Source organism: Eleginops maclovinus, chromosome 10, assembly GCF_036324505.1.
Source record: "Eleginops maclovinus isolate JMC-PN-2008 ecotype Puerto Natales chromosome 10, JC_Emac_rtc_rv5, whole genome shotgun sequence".
NCBI classification, from domain to species: domain Eukaryota; kingdom Metazoa; phylum Chordata; class Actinopteri; order Perciformes; family Eleginopidae; genus Eleginops; species Eleginops maclovinus.
In genome coordinates, this window is record NC_086358.1 from 1314709 (window position 1) to 1338981 (window position 24273).

The following is a 24273-nucleotide window of genomic DNA, read 5'->3' on the forward strand; positions in this document are numbered from 1 at the left end:
CTCGCAGCCCCGCTATAACGTCATCTCCTAAGCCAGAGCTGATTGGCTGTAAGTGTGTGTGCCGCGAAAAAGTGTAGCTATGCAGAGGAGTCGAGAGAGCAGCGGTGAATAACGGAGTGAGATGAGCGGACCCGCTGCTGGAGCTCTGGTGAGCGACCGATGATTGTCTGTGTAGCCTCGACAACTGATATTGTAACCATGGTGACGAGTGTCGCTGTGTTCCTTACGTACACAGGCTGGTGTTTTAGAGCTGAGGCATCACGGTGGTTGTCATTAAGTGTTGCTTTGTGATAGTGCTCTTTACTCCATGTATTAAGGAACAAGACGCTTATATATACATATCTAAGTTGTTCTTGTCCCAGCAGTTTTGTACATATAAAAACGCCGCTGTTTACAGCATAGTTACTCCAAATGCTGGAGAACGCACGAGTCTATAAATAAGGAGAATCCTGTGGGAGCCGCCAATGAGCATCAGGCTGAACCACAGCATCAGGCACAGCTACGACCCAGGTCTCAGGGTCTCAATTGAGCCTCCGCTACCGTTAGCTCTGTTACTTAGCCGTTAGCAGGACCCAGTGTCTGCTAACGGCTAACACCTAACTCGCTCTTATCCTTCCAATTTTATCACATATTACTCTCACTAGACAATTCAATACCAAATAGATGGTATGCAAAGTCTTTCATTAAAAAAAAAACCTAAACTTCTTATCCAATGGGTTTCAAGGATCTTGGAATTTTGCTGCTATTGGTAAAGAAGTCTAAATGTCTGTTATGGGGACATCCCTACTGGAAATTAAAAGACAAACCTCTCCTTGTATTGGGACACACACACACACACACACACACACACACACACACACACACACACACACACACACACACACACACACACACACCTTTTCTCAGGGTGTGCCTGTGTGGTCCAGGTGGAGGTTTGGACTCCATCTGGCTCCTATCAGCGATGCGTTCAGGGGTCATCATGCTTCTGAAGCTCCACCCGGGGTTAAAGTGGACAGTGAGTAATTAAAATGTTGTTTACTTTCACAATCTGCACATGTTGTTTTCCACAGTAAGATGGGGAATGTGGGCGCAGTGTTAGTGAAAACTTTAAGTACATTTTGAGGAGAATACTTTCTACTTTTACTGTAACAGAGTATTCCTACACTCTGGTACTTCTACTTTTACTAAAGAACAACACCTGAGTACTTCTACTTTACTCAAGTACAAGACCTGAGTACTTCTACTTTTACTCAAGTACAAGACCTGAGTACTTCTACTTTACTCAAGTACATGATCTGAGTACTTCTACTTTACTCAAGTACAAGACCTGAGTACTTCTACTTTTACTCAAGTTCAAGATCTGAGTACTTCTACTTTTACTCAAGTACAAGACCTGAGTACTTCTACTTTACTCAAGTTCAAGATCTGAGTACTTCTACTTTTACTCAAGTTCAAGATCTGAGTACTTCTACTTTACTCAAGTACCAGATCTGAGTACTTCTCCTCCTCTGCTAACATCCTGATACTACACTACTTGCTCCTAACCACTTGAACACGTACCATCATTTGAACCGAATAAACCCTTAAATGTTTGCAGTGTATTTGTTGTGTTTTTGTTATTATTCTCCCCCGTGTGTTCACTCCTCACCCTGTTCTCTCCCCCTTGCTGCACACTGTGGCAGATTTATTGGTGGCGAAAAAAAAGAGACGCCATTACATGCGCTGAATGAACCCACTGATCCAAAAAGTGCCCTTTTTGTCCTGTAAATGAGCGGGGCGGGGGGGGGGGGCACAGGCTGCAGTCTGAGGAGGCGCTGCAAGGGGACACCTCTCCTCTGCAGAAACAAGTGCATGCTTTTCTTGGATGGATTTTGTTTCCTCACAGCTGCTGTTCTGCGAATGACACCAGGTTACAGTGAGTACGCTTTAATTGTTCTGCCGATAACAGATGCTGAGATCGCTGCAGCGGGTCCTTACTGTGCTCTGTGTGAGATCCTATATTCAGATTCATTCTTATATTACTATAATATTACTTATTTTCACTTTCACATTAAATAAAGGTGTTCCAGAGTGTAGCTACCAGCCTTTAATTGAGCTTTTTTCTACAAAGTCTTCTGAGTTGGGCTCTTTGCTGCATGCACTGATTGCAAAAGTTGAACACATAGTGAGAACGTTTGCTGTATGCTCTATAATGAAAATGAAAATCAATATTTCTACATTAATCACCGTTTATTTGCATTTGTCGACGTTTAGTCAATACTGTCTCACTGTGCCAGCTTTCCCTTTAAATATATTGCAGGGAATCAGGGTTGTGTGAGTGCATCAGCAGTGAGGATTATTTAATCCGTTTTTATTCGACATTTCAGGGAAAAATCCCTTTTAATTTGAATTAAATGTCAATATGTTTTATTTCTGAGTTATTAACTTCACTATTTTGTAGTGAACGTTGTCAGATTGTCATTATACTCATAGTAATGTTCATAATGTTGCTTATTTCTCTTTTATATCATTTTCTTAATTTCTCTTCCCGTGTTTACATATCCAACAAAGCAAATTGGTGATAAACTAGATTTGGATTTTGGAAAAACTGCTGCTTTAGGATGCATCTTAAGGATTTATAAAGGATAGACTAAAAGTGTTCGCCGTGTAACACAACAGACCCAACGTTTATAAAGGGCCACTGCTGGAAGTCTGCGCCCTGCCTCTGATTACTAAAGCTCAGATCAGTCTTTAAGTCTCTTGCACAAATGAGTGAAAGTCAACGGTAGGTGGGCCACTCCCTCAGCTGTTTAGACCGGCACCGCTGCCAAAGTGTCAGCCCAGAAAGCCAGGGTGGGGGGGGGGGGGTAGAGGTTTTGTTCTCCTCTAAAGAAGTGGGCCTTTGTGTTGCAGCAGATCTGGTTGCTGGGAGCTGCTCAGATATCCCAGTGTGGTTGGTACAGTGGAGAGGGAGACTCCTTCTGTCGCTGGGGCGTCCGACAGGGAGAGGCCTTCAACACTTTGTTTTAAAGCTGGGACATTTCTGTGTTAGAGTGTGTACAATGACTGGACCTGTATTACATATTTAGCTGAGTGTACGTAAAATATCCCAAATGATTCAGAGATTCATTTTAATGAGCTGTCGTAAAGTGACTTCTTACGCAGTTTAAAACCACATATTTACCATAGATTTTAGAGGGTTTTTAACCAGAAGGGAATATAAGAGGGCGTTTCACCTAGTTTTCTTCACCTGATCATGGTTTCTGTATTCGACGGGCACCCTGCATACCGCTTTCTCCACTGGAAGGGGACTCTTGGAGGTCTCTTTATCTTGTTTTCTCCACTGTCAGAAACAAAAGGTACTTCATCACATTTTCTCCACTGGAAGTGCACCTTCAACTGGACCTCCTAACGTTTTCTCCTCTGGAAGATCTCCCTAGAGGGCACTGCGTCATGTTTTCTACACCAGAAAGGAACAATAGAGGACAGTTCCTCTCCACTTCAAAGACTCCTCATCGTCTTCCTTAGAGCTCATTGCACTCCATTTTCTTTACTGAAATCCCACTTTCTTCTCTGCATGAGGCTCACCTTGGAGGACACTCCTTAAAGTTTGCTCGCTCCCATGCCCTCCCAACCTTTTCCTGAGTCAACCAGTGCTTCACATCTTGGACCACAGGAAGTGACTCTACCTGCAGCAATGGGAGAATGGAGATGTGGCAACCATGATGCTCAGATAAAACGTCTGGCGGGTATAAAGTGCTCAGGCTCGGTTGTGAAATGGCAGACAGCAGTTTCCCACCGCCTGCAGGCAGTGTTCTGTGCCTGCCACTCCCCAGAGAGTTTGGGAGGAGGCCATGCAGGGAGGGGCCGCCTCCCCACTTCTCATGCCCACACAGGTGAACTTGTGCCTGGGAGGAATGCAGCAGGGAGGGGGGGGGGGGGTTTAGGTGTGGAGCTTTCAACTTTAGGGTGGGGAAGAGACAGAGGTACAGGAAGGGAGTTAACCTCTCTGTCATGGATACTCACCTGCAAGAGGAAGGGAGAGTGTGTGTGAGAGAGAGAGAGTGTGAGGGAGAGAGAGAGAGTGTGTGTGTGTGTGTGTGTGTGTGTGAAGATAAAGGAGGGATCAAGTCACAGCACACACACACACATTCACTCAGACTCTCATACCTCTTAGAGACTCCTGCAGACACACACTCAGCTGAGGACAAATAAGTCAATATTTAACCAGACCGGATTGTACAGCAAGACAGAGACAAGAGAGGAGGAGGTCTTGAAGTCGGACTGGAAGGACGCTTTTATTTTGCAGCTGGATACAAACTTTCCCCCTGAACTCTCGGGTCAAACGAAGCGGGAAGGAGTCGGGAGTTTTTCTTTCTTATTTATTGTTGGACTTTGGACTGGGACTGGGCGCAGTGAGAGGTTTGTTTGATCAGTAGTTTCTTTGTGTCCTGGCTCTACATTTCTCCATTGTTTCCCACGTTTTTCTTAGTCCTTGCAACACACGCACTGATTATTCTGCTGGTTCTACTGGGAGACTTCAGAGCAAGGTGTATGGCTATAAACCAGGGGGTTATTTAACATTTATATGTGGTTTTACATTTGCAAGCTTGAACAGATTTGGATGTAGCTGTTTCTTCTTGAATCTGTTGTTTATTTCTGCATCAAAAACATGGACTAGTGTTCAAAGAAAAGTAGTTTGAAAATCTTGAAATCGTGAGAAAACGAGCTGCAAAAGCTGGGGTTTCCCAGGTATGTTTGGAAATGATTATGGCTCTGAGCTGTGCAGAAATGTGCTGTCTGTTTGTGCCACGGAGAGGAGTGTGTGACTCAGATCTATTTTCTGTCTCCAGCAAACTGTAATTTGTGTCTCCAAGTTTAATGTCAGTGTCATAAACGCCTGCACGCCTTTTGGTTTCTGAGCGAGAAGGATGAGTGTGTTTTTCTTTTTACCCCTCGGTCAATGATTTGTGACACCACCCACACCCACACCCACACACACACACACACACACACACCTGTAGCCAGCTCACAGCGAGGTGCTAAGGTGTTTTTCCCGTGTGTTTTTGAGCTCGTGTTTTTACACTTCGGAAGGGCCTTTTTCTCGCCTCGAGGAGAAATTCCTCCGTCAAGTTGTAAATCCTGCAAACACAGATCATCTTTTTTAGGGGGTGACACATAATTGGTTATCTGCCCACGGAGACATTTCGTAGCACATAGTCGTTCCCTTTGTTCACTTCTTTCTGCCTTTCAGTCGGAGTCCTTTCTGCAGCTTCCTGTCCAGCAGATCCTCCTGTAAGACATCAGAATATAATTATGAAGGTTGATTTTACGGAGCATCTGCACAGCATGCAGTCTGGAAGATGTCCAGGTCCCACCCTGTTTTGGTTTTCCATCATTTTCTTATCATGCCTCAACAGGCTCTTTATCGGAAATTGGTCATCTGATAGGAGCAGATTGTACGGCAATTTGAAACCGCAGGTATAAGAGAGTAGTCCTGTTATAATTTGAGAATAGGACTCCTAACCCACAAAGTGTGTTTACTGAGCTGCCGTTTCACAATGTCTGATCCAATCGAATGTTTTTGCTCCATCCTGTTTACAGACAAACAACAAACCAAAAACACGACGTCCCTTTCAGGAGGTAAAAAAGAAGAGATCTTTGGCCAGTTTTCCCCAACTTTTCTCTAGTTATAGTCCAAGTAGTTGGACATTTTATGAAATGTGTAACTTAGCCAACAATAATGTGAAGGTATAAAGACCAGGTTATACTTTACGGCCCAGTATCTTTTCCCTAATCTTGCTTAATAATAAACAAAACAGACTGAAAATGTGGCTTCTTCAACGGAGGTAAAAATATGAGGTTTTTAGCCATTATTTTTCCCAAATGTGGAGATATTTGTGTTCAAACAGACAATCTTTACAACCAGATAATGGAGGTAAATGGATTTTATTGCAGTGGATTACAATGGATGATTGGTGGTTCATTTCAAGGACATCGCTAAGTCCAAATTGTGTCTCTTGTTATGGCGCCAAAAACAAATGCTTGTAGCCACCTGGTAGTTTGGCACCACATTTTATAGGATCATCCTTGGTCCATAACTCACCTGTCCATCAAATCTTATGAACATCTGGTCTGTAGTTTTCAGTCTTCCTGCTGATGATTAATAAACATTTATGTCTCACGCTCCTATTGGCTGCCGCTCCAACACATTGTACGTCAAAGGCTAAGGGGCGGGACATCTGTAAGCGGCTGAGCAATGACAACAGAGCCGCCCTGAACATCAGCAGGAGAGGACTCTTTAAAGTAGAGACACTACATACTGATATACACCTGAACATCAGCAGGAGAGGACTCTTTAAAGTAGAGACTCTACATACTGATATACACCTGAACATCAGCAGGAGAGGACTCTTTAAAGTAGAGACTCTACATACTGATATACACCTGAACATCAGCAGGAGAGGACTCTTTAAAGTAGAGACACTACGTACTGATATACACCTGAACATCAGCAGGAGAGGACTCTTTAAAGTAGAGACACTACATACTGATATACACCTGAACATCAGCAGGAGAGGACTCTTTAAAGTAGAGACTCTACATACTGATATACACCTGAACATCAGCAGCAGAGGACTCTTTAAAGTAGAGACACTACATACTGATATACACCTGAACATCAGCAGGAGAGGACTCTTTAAAGTAGAGACTCTACATACTGATATACACCTGAACATCAGCAGGAGAGGACTCTTTAAAGTAGAGACGCTACATACTGATATACACCTGAACATCAGCAGGAGAGGACTCTTTAAAGTAGAGACACTACATACTGATATACACCTGAACATCAGCAGGATAGGACTCTTTAAAGTAGAGACACTACATACTGATATACACCTGAACATCAGCAGGAGAGGACTCTTTAAAGTAAGACACTACATACTGATATACACCTGAACATCAGCAGGATAGGACTCTTTAAAGTAGAGACACTACATACTGATATACACCTGAACATCAGCAGGAGAGGACTCTTTAAAGTAGAGACTCTACATACTGATATACACCTGAACATCAGCAGGAGAGGACTCTTTAAAGTAGAGACTCTACATACTGATATACACCTGAACATCAGCAGGAGAGGACTCTTTAAAGTAGAGACACTACATACTGATATACACCTGAACATCAGCAGGATAGGACTCTTTAAAGTAGAGACACTACATACTGATATACACCTGAACATCAGCAGGATAGGACTCTTTAAAGTAGAGACACTACATACTGATATACACCTGAACATCAGCAGGAGAGGACTCTTTAAAGTAGAGAGACTACATACTGATATACACCTGAACATCAGCAGGAGAGGACTCTTTAAAGTAGACTGCTTGTTGTCTCTGAAAGTACACAGTGTCTTTCTGAGGGAACGTACAGGTGGTTTAAGTTACACCTTCGTCTCTCCGGAGGGGAAGGTCTTCCTCTCTCTGCAGCAGGAGATTTTTGTGTGAAGGTGTTTCTTTGTGTTGCAGGAAGGAGATGGGGAGATGGTCGTTGCATCTCTTGCAGCTCGGGCTGTTAGCCGTGCTGCTGTCCTGCTGTCAGGCTCAAGGTGAGAGAAAAAACACGTTATTAAACACGCCTGTTTTTGTTTCACTGCAATAACACTTTGTCCTTGTGTTTATATTATAAGTATTACTTTTGTGAGTGGTAAATACATTTTTGTTTTTGAAGTACAACTAAATACTGATATGAAAGAAACTGGTAAAGACACAGTTTCTCATTTAAAACCCAAAATTGATCCCTGAAGGATTCAAAGTGTTAAATAAATCAAATAAAATAGTGCAATGCAATTAAATTGAACAAAACGTTTTTGAAAATAAGAAAAGAATCTACATAATACGATCTACGAAATACAATGACTCTGCTTGCACAAAAATATTCTTATTATTATATATTTAAAAATACATCAAAATACTCAAAAGATATTAAGATATTAATTATACGACTCAATGTTATTTTATCTACAGATATTAGCCTCCATTGTAAAGTTTGCTAACAATTATTCATGTTTGTGTTTTGGAGATGTTCAGAGAGTACTATTTATTTTCTACCTGTCTTATCCTAATCAGTTCAGATATACTTACAAAGATCAGGAGGGTTAGGGTTACCTTTGCTTTTCATTTGAAGCGCTGTCAGGATGAGACGAGACGTCGTGCCAGAGTCTGCTGTGTGTTACCGCAGGTATGCTAGCGATGCTTTCTGGGTTTGAATCTCATTTTTTTTGTCTCTCCTCCAGAGAACTACTGTTTCGAAGCCAGAGACAAAACCTGCTCCGAGTGCCTGCAGGCGGGGGTGGGCTGTGCATACTGCTCTGATGAGGTAAAGGCTAAAACAACAATAAAAAGCTGGACTGAAATCTGTCGATCCTGAACATCATGTGGCGTTCATCACAGAGAGATGCTGCCTGCCGTTCCTTTTCCGCGCCCCATGCTTTTGACTGTATCTACGTTCATCTCGCTGGCGCAATGCTCTAAAATGATTAGCTTAAAAAAGTGTTTCATCATCCACTTCTGTTATTCAGTTAAAAAGTTATTTCTAATTCCTCTCAACAAAAAGTTTGAATCAAATCAAATGTATTTAAATAGCCCTCTATCACACACTACAATTGGACCCCTTTGTTTACTTCTGATGTCACTATGTAACCCTCACTCTCTTATTGGCTACGATCCACCACATTGGACATGATAGGCTAAGGGGCGGGACAAATCTTAGCGGTTGGACACAAACTCCTCTCCTGGGTGAAACTCCCGTCATTTGTTGGATGCTAAGCTATGCTAACATTTCCAATGCCCAGAATTCACTGACTCACTTTGTAAATCACATAAAAACCCTTCCTGTTTCCGCAGGCGTTCAACTGGCCCCGCTGTGACCTGGAAGCCAACATACAGGCTCACGGCTGCAGCGGCAGTCAGGTCATCACCGCTAAAAGCAGCAAGAAGACTGAAAGAGTAAGTGTCACAATCATTCCTCCTTTTATAAGTTCTTGTTAAAGTAGGAAATCATAACTCACCCTCCATCTTCAACACCTGCAAACCATGTGCATATGTTCTGTCCGTGTACGTCTCTGCACGACTACTGGACTTCAGTTTTCACTCAGTCTGAGGTAACTCTTGTAGAGCCCAATGACTGCAGTATTTAGCCTCCCTCAGCTGTCTTTGCTCAGGCTCAAAGCGGACCTAATAGCCTTTCAACCTTACTCGCAAGACATCTAATACCTATCCATCCCCCACTGGAAGGCTCCTAAAGGAAGTTCAAAGATGTCTGGTGGCCTTTCTTTGCCTCTGCATAAGAAGGACCTTCCCAGATATTCCAGAATAAGTCCCAATTATCTCAACTCCCTTTGCGTTGTCTCTCCTCAGAACCAGGCGATCAACATGATGCTCAGCCAGTCTCAGGTTTCTCCTCAGATGATGAGCATGAGTTTCCTACCAGGCGAGGAGAAGGATGTGAATGTGGAGGTGTTTGCTCCGACTAAAGGTCCTCTGGATCTGTATATTCTCATGGACTTCTCCAACTCCATGAAGGACGATTTAGACAACTTGAAGAAGATGGGCAAAAAGCTGGGTGAGCAATGCATGTTGTCTTTTGGTCAATGTACATTTAGTGCTGTACTTAAGTACACATTTTGAGGTAACAGTGCTTTGTACTGGGAGTGTATACTACTTTACTCTACTACATTTGTACTCCACACCATTTATTTTACAGATGTAGAGGAGTTACTTTATGCAATCACATTTTCCAACACCACACTAAGGAAAACACTCTCAAATACAACCATTTTGGAAGAATGCAGAACTTTACCCTGAAATTGAGTATTTTCACAGTTTGTTAATAAGAATCTGAACTGTTCCACCTCTGGAAACATTTTGTGATGACTGCCAGAGAAACTGTAATACTGACGGTGTTTTCCCTCTGTAGCTGAAGTGGTTCAGACGCTGTCCGATAACTACACCATTGGGTTTGGGAAGTTTGTGGACAAAGTGATCGAGCCGCAGACGGACATGAGACCAGACAAGTAAGGACAACATTCTGACTTGAACACTTTTAGGCATAAAAACAAAGCAGGAATGAGTCCTGAAACCATGAGACGAGTCAGCATTTTAACACTTCCTGTTCCCTCTTCTGGAAGTCAATGTGTCTTTGAATTGTGTTTTTGTTAGAAGCCTGAAATAAAATGAAAATGTGGTTTAGAAAATGTTTGTTCTAAGACATAAAATACGTCAGTAAATACCCCTCTGGTGAGTTAAAAAAGTGTCTAAATCAGACGACTAAACGTCATCACGCCCAACATTAGCCTCCTTTAGCTTAGCGGTGGAGACGTGAAGTCATGTGACCGTGCTGTAGTTCCTTTATAGCCCAACATTAGCCTCCTTTAGCTTAGCGGTGGAGACGTGAGGTCATGTGACCGTGCTGTAGTTCCTTTATAGCCCAACATTAGCCTCCTTTAGCTTAGCGGTGGAGACGTGAGGTCATGTGACCGTGCTGTAGTTCCTTTATAGCCCAACATTAGCCTCCTTTAGCTTAGCGGTGGAGACTTGAAGTCATGTGACCGTGCTGTAGATCCTCTATAGCCCAACATTAGCCTCCTTTAGCTTAGCGGTGGTGTGTGAGGTCATGTGACCGTGCTGTAGTTCCTTTATAGCCCAACATTAGCCTCCTTTAGCTTAGCGGTGGTGATGTGAAGTCATGTGACCGTGCTGTAGTTCCTTTATAGCCCAACATTAGCCTCCTTTAGCTTAGCGGTGGTGTGTGAGGTCATGTGACCGTGCTGTAGTTCCTTTATAGCCCAACATTAGCCTCCTTTAGGGTTAGCGGTGGTGATGTGAAGTCATGTGACCGTGCTGTAGTTCCTTTATAGCCCAACATTAGCCTCCTTTAGCTTAGCGGTGGTGACGTGAAGTCATGTGACCGTGCTGTAGTTCCTTTATAGCCCAACATTAGCCTCCTTTAGCTTAGCGGTGGTGACGTGAAGACATGTGACCGTGCTGTAGTTCCTGTAGTTAATGTGGAGATGATCCTGCTGAAAGTATCATGTAACGTTGAGATTATTTTCTGCAATAATCAAAACCCAAGGTCAAAGATCCCATTACACCAGGGAGATGCTGCCTTCAAGGTCCAACACAGAAATACCACATACCTTCGCCACTCTATACAAAGGGTAGTTCAATCTAAATGTCTTAATGTCCCTCCTCTCAGACTAAAGAAGCCATGGCCGGAAAGCGACCCTCCGTTCGCTTTCGAAAACGTCATCAAGCTAACGAGCGACCCGGATTTCTTCATCAATGAGCTCCAGAAGGAGAGGATTTCTGGAAACCTGGACCCTCCTGAAGGAGGTTTTGACGCCATACTGCAGGCAGCAGTTTGTACGGTTAGTAAGAAGACTCAAATACAGAACACGTGTTGCTCTGAATACATTTGCCCATTACATGCATACATCTCTCCATAAACAGAGGCTTGGAGGTGCCTTTTGATTCTCTGTAAACGTCAGACCATATTACATCACAGGGAAAAGATCGACACATTTTATCAGTAATGAAGTATTTAACTTGAAAAGGACAACACAAATAACTAATGAGAGACAAAATCACTACAACAAGACAGAAAAATGACCACCAAGAAGAAAACCCTACATAAAGACACAAAAGGCAGAGACACAACACTACCTCAAAACAAAACACTACAGAGACACAACACTACCTCAAAGACAAAACACTACAGAGACACAACACTACCTCAAAGACAAAACACTACAGAGACACAACACTACCTCAAAGACAAAACACTACAGAGACACAACACTACCTCAAAGACAAAACACTACAGAGACACAACACTACCTCAAAAACAAAACACTACAGAGACACAACACTACCTCAAAGACAAAACACTACAGAGACACAACACTACCTCAAAGACAAAACACTACAGAGACACAACACTACCTCAAAAACAAAACACTACAGACACAACACTACCTCAAAGACAAAACACTACAGAGACACAACACTACCTCAAAAACAAAACACTACAGAGACACAACACTACCTCCAAAACAAAACACTACAGAGACACAACACTACCTCAAAAACAAAACACTACAGAGACACAACACTACCTCAAAGACAAAACACTACAGAGACACAACACTACCTCAAAGACAAAACACTACAGAGACACAACACTACCTCCAAAACAAAACACTACAGAGACACAACACTACCTCAAAAACAAAACACTACAGAGACACAACACTACCTCAAAAACAAAACACTACAGAGACACAACACTACCTCAAAGACAAAACACTACAGAGACACAACACTACCTCAAAGACAAAACACTACAGAGACACAACACTACCTCAAAAACAAAACACTACAGAGACACAACACTACCTCAAAGACAAAACACTACAGAGACACAACACTACCTCAAAAACAAAACACTACAGAGACACAACACTACCTCAAAAACAAAACACTACAGACACAACACTACCTCAAAGACAAAACACTACAGAGACACAACACTACCTCAAAGACAAAACACTACAGACACACAACACTACCTCAAAGAGACACAACACTACAGAGACACAACACTACCTCAAAGACAAAACACTACAGACACAACACTACCTCAAAGACAAAACACTACAGAGACACAACACTACCTCAAAGACAAAACACTACAGACACACAACACTACCTCAAAGAGACACAACACTACAGAGACACAACACTACCTCAAAGACAAAACACTACAGACACAACACTACCTCAAAAACAAAACACTACAGAGACACAACACTACCTCAAAAACAAAACACTACAGAGACACAACACTACCTCAAAAACAAAACACTACAGAGACACAACACTACCTCAAAGACAAAACACTACAGACACAACACTACCTCAAAGAGACACAACACTACAGAGACACAACACTACCTCAAAGACAAAACACTACAGACACAACACTACCTCAAAAACAAAACACTACAGAGACACAACACTACCTCAAAGACACAACACTACAGAGACACAACACTACCTCAAAGAGACACAACACTACAGAGACACAACACTACCTCAAAGAGACACAAACTGAGAAACCGTTTTTTAAAAGCTCATAATGTGGTAGTGTTGTTTTTGGGATCCTGTTTCTGCTGCCACCAAGTGGCCCAAAAAGTATTGCAGATTCAAGAATATTCTTAACAAAGAAAAATCAATAACCACAAAAAGCCGTAATCTCTTCCAACCACCGTTTTTTTGACGCTCCCTTGTCCCCCTGTACTGGTTTACTGTTTCCAGGAGAGGATCGGCTGGCGCAAACACAGCACTCACCTGCTGGTTTTCTCCACCGAGTCGGCCTTCCACTACGAGACCGACGGCGCCAACGTCCTGTCGGGGATCCTGAAGCGAAACGACGAGCAGTGCCACCTCGACTCAAACAACAAATACACCGAGGACATTCACCAGGATTACCCGTCCATTCCCACGCTGGTCCGCCTGCTGGGAAAACACAACATCATCCCCATCTTCGCCGTCACAAACCACTCCTTGTCCTACTACGAGGTGGGGGCTTATCTAGGCTCTATCTCCTCCACGTATGGGGTCGTTTTTAGCGGGTTTCACAGAAACATGGTGCCCAGAAGAATGGAGTTCATGTTGCACAGCTAACCTCAGAAAACGATTGTTCTTTATCATCTTTCTTTGAAGAAAAACTGTCAGTTTTAACAGATGTTTGTATAGTTTGGTTATTGATTTCATTGAGTCTTGCATTCTTTTTTGGTTTGTATGAGTTTTATCATAAAGTGTCATAAATCCGAAACACCTCCACCAATGAGGTTGTGTTTTGTATGTTTAGGAGAGTTATCTCTTGTTTGGAGGAATAAGTCTCTTAGATGTCTCTCTGCCCCTCAGTAGAGTGGAGGTAAACGGAAACAGAGTTGAGAAACGCTATTATTACCATATTTTATTTCCTAAAAACCACCTTCTGCAGAAGAACGGTACAGTGGCCGAGAGGTGCTCCCGCGGATCAATAGGTTCTGAAAACTGACGGTTGAGTTTTAGATCATGGACTTATCTGGTTGTCCTTTGCAATGCTGTCTTTGTGCAGAAACTCCAAACATATTTCCCCATCGCTGAAGTCGGTGAGCTGCAAGCAGACTCATCCAATATCCTGCAAGTCATGGAGACCGCCTTCCAGGTACCACGTCTTCTTACAAGTGTTGGAAGGTGGAGGAGACTCTGTAGAGCCACAGTGCTGTGCATGTTCTGATCGTTTATCCTCTCTGCCCCTTGCAGAATATCCGGTCTAAGACGAGCATCCGTACACAGGACAAACCCAAGGCTTTTGAGACGCGGTTCCTGGACACCAGTGGAGTCGTCAAACAGTATGGAGACTTTGCTTTCCAGCCTGGAGCAATAGTAAGCAGAAAAACCACACGTGAATTCAGCACATTTCTTACTCCTTTTCTCCCAATTTCAATACCGTGTCCGTTGATCAAGGTAGCCGTGGGATTTATTCCTTTTGAGTATTGGTCAGTTTTCAAACAATATTTTAACACACTTTAGATTTGGGTGATGTTTAACTCCCTTTTTAACTCTCTCATGGGACGTCTGGGATTATTTTACTTCCTTCTGTTATCATAGACTCATATTCATTTGGATATCATCCCTTCTTCTTACTAGCTTAATATGTGCACCCAAATATATGTCCAAATCTGCTCAGTTTATCGTTGAAACAGGAAGATATTTGTTCTGTCTGTACACTAATGATTCCTGTGGTGGCAGTAGTGTATCAGCTGTTGTCAAGAAGTCCGATAATGTTTGTGTGTTCTCCAGGGCAAGTTCCAGATGAAAGTCAAAGCCCAGCGAATGGTCGATAAGAATCCGGTCTGTCAGTCGGATCAGGCCTCCAAAGAGGGAACAATGCTAATCAAACCAACAACCTTCAACGCCGGCTTGAACATTAAAGCCTCCGTGCTGTGTCCGACCTGCCCCTGTGAGAAGGTACACTCATCCTGATGTCTCCTTTATCTTTGGATAAGTGAACTCACCGTGTTCTCTGTTTTATACATTTTTAAGCTGTGTCTTCATTGTCCTAATTTCTTCCAGACTCCCATCCCTAATGCAGAAATGTGTCACAGACATGGAGACCTGGTGTGTGGGAAGTGTCGGTGCCATGATGGCTGGTGAGTCCTATTCTATTTTAAAGAGTGAAACTGTTAACGCCTCGTGGTGGTATGAGTTTGCCTCCCGCTGAAGACACATCCGCTATGTGGCGGGATCACATGTGAAGTTAAGTCAAAGACGCAGACAGCCGCTGCTTTATTTCTGTCGGTATGACGCTGTTGTGGGCGTGGACGGAGCAGTGAAAACGGCAGCCTGATCGATCCCATCCGCATTCAGAAAACCCGCATTTTAAAAGTGTTTAAAGGATTTACAGAATATTATTCAATGTTTTTCTACTAATCGGTATCAGCATGTACTTGTAATCCGGTGTAGACTCACCATAAGGTATTGTGTTTTCGAGAAAGGGACGATCTTGACTTTACAGTGTCCTTTGACCTCCAAAATACAATCAATGTATCCTCGAACCCATGTGGACCTTGTACCAAATATGAAGACATTCATTGGGAGGGAAATTAGATCCATATCCAGAAAAAACCTCCAAATGTTTATCAGTTCAGCCTTGAGTCCAAATGAACATCTGCACCAAATTTGAAGACTCTTCCTCGAGGCGTTCCTGAGATATCGAGCTGTGTTTCTGCTTCAGGTTGAGTACGTTCTGTAACTGCTCGGCCAGTGCCTCAGCCAAAGACAACAGCCAGTGCATCAGTCCGGGGACGAAGGTCATCTGCTCGAGGTCGGGGGGATTGTGCAGCCTGTGGCTCCTGTGTTTGCTACAACCCCAACCGGTTTGAGGGACCGTACTGCCAGTACGACAAAACCCAGTGTCAACGCTACGGAGGATTCCTGTGCAACGGTACCCCCAACTTTTCAAGTCGTTAACCATCTGCATCTTTCTAATCTCTTCATTGATGGAGACTCTGCTAATGCTCCCACACACACTGCTGACATTGAACCCTTCTTGTCCCCTCTCTCTTCAGACCATGGCTCCTGTGTTATGGGGGAGTGTGCCTGCGTTCCGGGATGGAAGGGGAAAGCCTGCGAATGTCCCAAAAGCAACCAGACCTGTCTGGACTCTAAAGGAGTGAGTACACAATGATTTCTGTTTGTAGATGAATGGGATGAAGGACAGGAAAACATGATGCACTGGTCAGTTCATTTTTGTCTTTGCTAACTTTTTATTTTTGCGTCTACAGATTTCTCCTTAATTCACCAAAACTTACGCAACGCCTAATCTGCATATTTAAATTAAAACTTGCGATACGAAAAGGACTGAGGTGGGGAAGTTTAACGGGGATATCTGTTCGTTACAAAAGTTACCCTATTCACCTGTAGTGTGTTTATTCGTAACAGGGTGTGTGTAACGGGCGAGGTAAATGTGTGTGTGGCCGCTGCGAGTGTCCCGACTCTGGAATCGAATTGACTGCAACCTGTGAGCCCAATTTCCAGGTGTGTGGATTTCATTTATAACATGTGTATTTATGGTGACGTGTGTTTGCTCCAATGCAGTATTGATTTGACATCCCCACAAGTGATGCTCGCATTAACAACTGTTCATTCAAACATTACGGACAAACCGCAATGTCAACAAGACCAAAGGAAATCGTTTAAAAGCCACCTTTTTAATTCGACTGTATTTTTCAAATTGTATTTCATTTCTTATTTAATTTATTGTTTCTTGTTTTAAAATTTTAGTTTGGTTATTTTTTACGACCCTGAACAGTTACCTTTAAATACTTTTTGATATATATTTATGTGTGTGTGTGTGTGTTGTGTGTGTGTGTGTGTGTGTGTGTGTGTGTGTGTGTGTGTGTGTGTGTGTGTGTCCTGTGCAGACCCTGATGGGCGTGTGCGAGGGTACTAGGAGTTGCGTTCAGTGTCAGGCGTGGAAAACGGGAGAAATTAAAGAGAAAGACAAATGTGCAAAGTGCTCCTTTAATATCACCCTGGTGGATGAACTCAAACCAGGTAAACAAAACCCAATGTGCACTTTTTACTTTAGCGTCTCTATCTTTGTATAAATGTGTATTAATTATTAACTATTATTTATTTTTATATATTTAACTACAATGTCCATATTTTTATTTAACTTTCTATGTTTATTTAAATACATTTCTCTTTTTAATATCTATCTTTATACTTTTTTATTTAATTAAATGTAACTACATTCAGAGAAAAGGCAACGTTTTGATAAAAAGTCAAATATTTTTGGGGGAGAAACTGTTAAGAAATCCAACAAAGGTTGATAAATGAAATATTTCTGGTTCTGATATCTGTGTGTTTCTTCCAGCGGATAAGGTGCTGGATGCGTGTAGTTTCCGTGATGAGGATGATGATTGTACTTATCGTTACACTGTGGAAAACACAAAGTACCCCACAGTGAAAGGCCTGGAGGTCCAGGTGCTGGAGAAGAAAGGTGAGCTGCGTCTCTCACACATCTTAAACATAGACTTTACTACCTCACCGATTTGCTGCCAGATGCACGGCAGATGGATCATGAACCTCTAAATGGAATCATCCAATTTGTCCCTCCAGATTGTCCCCCAGCGAGCCTCCTCTGGCTGCTTCCTCTGCTCCTCTTCCTCCTGTTGTTGCTCGCCCTCCTCCTGCTCTGCTGCTGGAAATACTGCGCCTGCTGCAAAACCTGCTGCGCGGTACACACACACACATCCACACACACACACACACGCACTCATTTACACCAATAAACATCGGTATAAATGATGCCTTCTGTCTTCTCCCGTTACAGAGCTGTCTCGCCCTGCTGCCGTGCTGCAGGAGAGGTAAGAGGTTTGTTATATTAAACATGAAGGTTCTCCTTAACGCAGCTTTAAAGGTTGTTTAAATTAAGCTTCAAAGAAGTAGTAGCATTTTTGTTGTTGTTGTATTAATCAAAATGTGAATACGTTGATTACACTATTAAATATGCAAATGAGGTCCAACACTCTGGAGTCATTGGAAACAGGACCTAATAATATCGTCGTAGCCTCATCTTCATTTGACACCGTGCACAAACACATTCAGTAAACATGCAGGAAGAAGATGCAATACTTCCCTTCACACGTTATGAATGAGTCTCGTCTAATTCCCTGCAGGTCGCATGGTCGGCTTTAAGGAGGACGAGTACTTGCTCCGTCAGTCTCTGCTCACCTCGGATCACCTCGACACCCCGATGGTGAGGACCGGCCCGCCCAAAGGCACCGACGTCGTCCGCTGGAAAATCACCGACAACGTGCACCGACCCCCGAACCACCCGCAGGCTCTGATCAAACCAAACCCCAAAGAGATCAGTGAGTGTTTCAAGAGTCTCAGCCACACACACAAACTGATGGAGGGGCAATGAGGAGTAAATAAGTGAGCAACGGATAGAGGAGCGTTGATCGTTTCGATATAGTCCCAGTCATGTGGATATAAAGACAAAGTGGGTAGAGGTAAATAATAGAGACCACTTACTGTCACGTTACCTCCAAAACTAGGAAAGGAGAGACATGCAATATCACAGTTAGATAAAACACACAGTGTGTTCACAAAATAAAAATAAACAATATAGAAATATACAGAACAAGTCCGAAATCTCTAAACCTACCAGTAAATAAACTCTAAACATTAGAGTAGTTTAAAATAAACACATAACTGCATGAAGGATCAAGGATATTGATATATTTCTCAGCCTTCATTGAAAGGAAACCATAAGGTTCAGTCAGGAACAAAACTGAGGCTCGATTTGAAGATTAAAAAAGTAAAGTTATGAATTCTCCTCCCCTCCCCCCCCCCCCCCCCCCCCCGTAGTCCAGTACCCGATCTCCCTCCGGTTAAACAGATTATTCTCCGAGAACCTCTCCCGCCCCGAATCCAGAGACGCCGAGCAGCTCCGCAAAGAAGTGTCCGACAACGTGAGTGTGTTACTGTTTTTATTCGTGAACATAGGAGTGTGTGAGCGATGACTGACAGCTGTGTTGGTTTCCTTCCATCCAGCTCAACGAGGTGTACAAGCAGATTCCCGGAGCCCAGAAGGTCCAGAAAACCGCCTTCAGGTGAGACGAGTCCCAGGAATACTTCCCCCAAAATATCTGGATTTGAGTTTTGCTCCATGTGTTATTCTTGGTGCTTGGAATGGTTTTTGGACTCATGTAAAATATGGTATGCTTCATATTTGTTCACGCATTTACATCTTTTCGGTTCTTGCAGGATGCAGAGAAATGCCGGAAAAAGGTAAAATCCTGATGAGTACATCAAAATGAAGACATGATTGGAGTTTATTCACGTTTTAAGGTCATGCCCGTCTAACTCTTTTTGTGTTTTCAGGCAGGAATACGCCATCATGGATTCCGTCCTCTCCGCTCCTCGCAGCAGCTTCCCCGATATCGTCAAACTCACGGAGAAAAACGTCCAGTCAGGAAACGTGAACAGCCTCAAAGTCGTGCCGGGATACTACACCGTGGCCACAGACAGAGGCGAGTGTTTACTAAATAATATGATACACAGTATTTATGTATTATTACTCTAGCTTTAAATCCAGCAGAACAACAAGAAGTTCTCCAATCCTTTCCTTTTGTAAAATAAGAAAATACCGTGGTCTTGAATACTATTATTAAAAGCACTGAAGTATTATCCACAAAATGTACTTAAAACATCACAAATAGCTTTTTTTAATAGAATTATAAACTAATGGAATATTATTCTGTATTTATTTTACCAAACCATGTGTTTTATATGTAAAAAGTACAACATTTGCCTCCAAAACAGTGGAGTAGAAGAGCATGTAGGAGGAGGAAGCAGGAAATACTTAGGTAAACCTAACTGAAATAGCTAATCGTTTTTCTAACTGGTTAATTAATTTCCCCTGCAGAGGCTGCCGGAGCCGTGGAGTTCCAGGAAGGCGTGGAGTCTGTAGACGTTCACGTGCCGCTCTTCGTTAAAGATGAAGACGACGACAAGAAGCAGCTGCTGGTGGAGGCCGTCGACGTGCCGCTGGGCATCGCCGAGATCGGAAAACGCCTGGTCAACATCACCATCATCAAAGAGCACGGTGAGCACGGCTGCCAAGACGGGATCAGAATCATACATCTGGTTATTGCAGTCTGTGTGGGATCGGTTCTTTCTGCGGGTCGTTTGTCGTCTGGTCTAATTTATCCTCCTCTTCCTCCTCCACAGCCACCAGCATCTTCTCCTTCCTGCAGCCGGCGTACACCTACAGCCGGTCGGACGGAGTCGCCAACATCCCGATCAGCCGAGAGATCATCGAGAACGGACGAACGCAGGTTACCTACCGAACACGAGACCAGACGGCTAAAGACAAGAAGGTCAGCTGTCCACTACATTCAGCTCTCTGTCGTTATCCAAGAGGCCTCTTTACCCAAGGTTTTCAGAAAGGATGATGTTCCTGGTCCTTCTGTTTCAGGACTACATCAACGTGGAAGGAGACCTGAGCTACGGTCCTGATGAGACCCAGAAAATAGTTCCCGTCCGTCTGCTGGAGCTCAGCGAGAAAGACGGCCTCCTGGAGGACAAGCAGGTCCGGCAGTTCGTGATGGACCTCAGTAACCCCAGACAGGGAGCCAAGCTGGGACGCTATCCGAGGACCACGGTCACCATCGCAGACCTGCCAGGTGAGGGTCTTATGCTTGTAGTGATCTAGCTGCACCTCATCACCACATCTCTAAAGTCTTCCCCTTCCTTTCCCCTCATCGCATTGCATCCAGATCCCAGTGTGGTGATGTTCAAAAAGGGAACGCAGAACTTCACCACCTCTGACCCGACCTACACTGTCCCCGTGGTTCGCACTCGCAACCCGGACAGTGCCTCCACCGTGAAGTGGAGAACCAAGAAGTCCTCGCGCCTCGACCTGTCCGGCGTTCTGAAGTTCAACCCTGGGGAGACGGAGAAGAACATCGTGATCGACCCCAGATCCAAACCGGGTCCCGTGACGCCCGAGACGTTCCAGCTGGAGCTATTCGACCCGAGCAGCAACACCTCCGTCGGAGAGAGGAAGACCACACAGATCAACGTCAACGACGGAGGTAAGACCCGGGCTGGCTGTCGCAGAAACATGGCAGCTGGAGGAGTTTATATCAGGTTCGGATTCTATGTTTTTATCTGAGGCAGGACGATGTCTGGTAAATGTTTCCTAGAACCAGTACCAAGGCTAATTCTGCCTGTTTGTTTGTTTGTTTGTTTCGGATAAACAGATGGTACGATTTTTATGGAATTTGGTGTAAAGGTGTAGCATTGGTCAAGGAAGAACCCATACAATTCTGGAGCAGATTCAAATCCTATATTCACATATTTTCCACATTTATTTACATTGCAAGAGCGTTTCATATGTACGGCTTATTTGTGAAGAGGGACGATCTAAAGCAGGAGGACTGTGGTCCCGGTTTGGAGCCTCAATTCAAGGATGGAGGTTTTATTGTTGGCGATATTTCCAAAAAAACAGTTGTCCCATTTCCCTGAAATTTGGTGGAAAGGTGGAACATTGGCCAAGGAAGAAACCATCAAATGTTGGAGTGGATTTGAATCACAGGACGTGTTTTTGCTAACATTGCGAGAGAGGGACAAAGACTGCAGGCGTTATTTGAAGAGAGAATTGTAGTCTAGCATTTGAGTAAATTATACTTTGATTTGCCGCATATTTCAATCTTCTGACTCCCCCTCCCTGCAGGTCCCAGGTCTCCGGAGATCGCCCAGACACAGAAGAAGGGTTTCATGAACAATTTAGCCACCTCCCCCGGTGGCCATCCTCTGTCCCCTGGAAACCTCAAGGCCAAAGCAACCGGACCCCGAAACATCCACCTCAACTGGGACCCGGCATCCGGGAACATCCAGGGGTACAAGGTACGTCCGCTCTACCGGTTGGGAAGCAATGAGGGCACTTTAATATGAAGCGATGAGGTTTACTACCTGGATGAAAGAGTTCAACCAGCAGAGGAAGCTCCTCCTGGTCCTGTAGGAGGCTCCTGCAGGAGGCTGGATCTCACTGTTCCTTCCTCGTGTGTTTTAGGTAAAGTACTGGATCTATGGCGACCCGGAGAAAGAGGCCAAGGTGTTGGATGTGAAGACGCCTCACGCTGAGCTGACCGACCTGCTACCGTACTGCGACTACGAGATGAGAGTCTGCGGGTACAACGCCATGGGAGACGGATACGACACAGACATGGTGGCCTGTCAAACACTGGAGGACGGTAATTACCCAGAATTCCTTTTACTGATGTTTATAGAAGGAGATACCAGAGAAATCCTGCTTTTTCTGTTAGTTTTTTGTGTCGTTTTATCTTCTGGAATGGGTTGAACCAATGGGTTACTAACTATTGATTCAGTAAACTGTAACCTGCTGCTGCTGGAACAATACAACAACAATCCCCAATTTCAGATGAATCAACTAAGCATTTTAGCAAAAATCAGCACTAAGTGTAAATGAATCCTCTCTTCCTGGTGGTTGTTCTTCAGTTCCCGGTGAACCCGGACGTCTGGCCTTCAACGTGATCAGCCCGACCGTCACTCAGGTCAGTTGGGCCGAGCCTGCAGAAACCAACGGGAAAATCACGGCCTATGAAGTCATCTACACCCCCATCGATGAGGAGAGGAGTAAGAACCAAAACCTCAAGAGTTTCTAGAAATACTTTTTCTAGTTCTCATAATAACATCAACGCTCTCTTCTCTCAGAGCCCGAAGGCGCCGCCAAGAAGATAAAGATCGACAACCCCAAGAAGCGCATGCTGCTGATCGAGAACCTGCAGAGAGCCCAGACCTACCAGTACAAAGTCCGGGCCATGAACAGCATCGGCTGGGGCCCCTTCAGGGACGCCACCATCAACCTAGCATCGCAGCCCACAAGACCCCTGTCCAGTAAGTCAGGGGCCAACACACCCTCTATATAATACAAGAGATCCAGGACACCAAACAACTATGAGACTAAAACAAGCTTTGGAATTGGAAATGCTAGGAACCAAAAAACAGGAATGAGAGGTCGTTTTAATGAATGCATTAATTCAACCTTTATCACCGAACATTTAGTTTAGTCCACGAGAAAACACAGCTTACGGTACCACAATCACACTACCCTGATAAAGGGTTTACGAATAGTTTATCATTGATTTATTTATTAGGTTGTGAACACTTTATAAATCATTGATCAGCTTTTATAAGACGAGAGAGAAACAGGGCATCTGTGACCGGCTGCCTGCCAAATAGTGAGCCCACATCTATCTGTACTGCTAAGCCTTATACTGGCTACTGAGCTTAAGAGATGCCAAGAAACATCAAGATGGATGTGGGGGGGCGGGGGGGGTCAACTCAATGAACAACAGATACCAAGGATGATGGCTGATGAAGAAGAGGAGGAAGCTAGGTAGCCAATATAACGCTGAGTCATCCTGCCAAATAGTGAGCCTGTGTTGCTGTATGAACACTGTGTTAGAACTGGTTTATAACTGGTTCTTAATAAAGTGTTTACAGACTAACTAATAACCTCATTATTAACCCTTTATGATCCTTTATAAGGGTAGTCTTATTGTAAAGTGGTACCCAAATTTCAATATTTGAACCCTTGTAAGACCTGGCAAATCACCAATAGGACACAAAGCCAGTTTTAATCTAATTTAGACGTTAAGGAAATATTAAAACAGTTGAGATTGGAAATAAAATGTGCTGTTATGAAAAGGAACGACAAGAAATGTCGATTAAAAAGTGTGCGTTAAGGTTGAGTTGATGACCCCTGTTTATAATCCTCCCTACATTCATTGATGAAGATCTATTCTGCTATATTCTCCTGCAAAAAAGTGGTGACGACATCCTATCCTACATTCCCTGCCAAGATATTTACCTCCTTTCTCCTCCCGTCCCCATAGTTCCCATCATCCCAGACATTCCCATCATTGACGCAGAGGCCGGAGAAGAGTACGACAGCTACCTGATGTACAGCAGCGAGGTGATGAAGTCGCCTGCAGGCTCCAAGACCCCCAGCGTCTCCGGCGATGGTGGGTAATCAAAGAAACACGAGAGTAAAATTAATCCTGCTACTGCTTTGGGGAAGATGGATGTGACTGCCAGACCTGTGAGCAATCGCTGTAATGTGAATCCAATTACT

At 43.7% G+C, this 24273-nt stretch overlaps 1 protein-coding gene across 1 annotated transcript in view; it reads left to right on the forward strand.

The window, feature by feature from the left end:
• The first annotated feature begins 4103 nt into the window (after positions 1–4103).
• The window catches only part of itgb4 (integrin, beta 4), a 29218-nt gene continuing 9048 nt past the window's right edge, over positions 4104–24273 (forward strand). Inside the window, 34 exon segments of the mRNA XM_063893103.1 lie at positions 4104–4401; positions 7518–7597; positions 8285–8367; positions 8895–8996; positions 9408–9612; positions 9967–10063; positions 11245–11416; positions 13365–13628; positions 14173–14262; positions 14361–14483; positions 14901–15068; positions 15174–15250; positions 15835–15922; positions 15924–16044; positions 16169–16272; positions 16542–16637; positions 17024–17156; positions 17479–17604; positions 17724–17842; positions 17938–17971; positions 18284–18478; positions 18978–19081; positions 19164–19222; positions 19377–19400; positions 19494–19642; positions 20038–20217; positions 20343–20491; positions 20590–20797; positions 20891–21208; positions 21850–22022; positions 22189–22369; positions 22635–22772; positions 22851–23033; positions 24035–24163. Coding sequence (XP_063749173.1) covers positions 7525–7597; positions 8285–8367; positions 8895–8996; positions 9408–9612; positions 9967–10063; positions 11245–11416; positions 13365–13628; positions 14173–14262; positions 14361–14483; positions 14901–15068; positions 15174–15250; positions 15835–15922; positions 15924–16044; positions 16169–16272; positions 16542–16637; positions 17024–17156; positions 17479–17604; positions 17724–17842; positions 17938–17971; positions 18284–18478; positions 18978–19081; positions 19164–19222; positions 19377–19400; positions 19494–19642; positions 20038–20217; positions 20343–20491; positions 20590–20797; positions 20891–21208; positions 21850–22022; positions 22189–22369; positions 22635–22772; positions 22851–23033; positions 24035–24163 — 4465 coding nt within the window. The 5' untranslated portion in view covers positions 4104–4401; positions 7518–7524.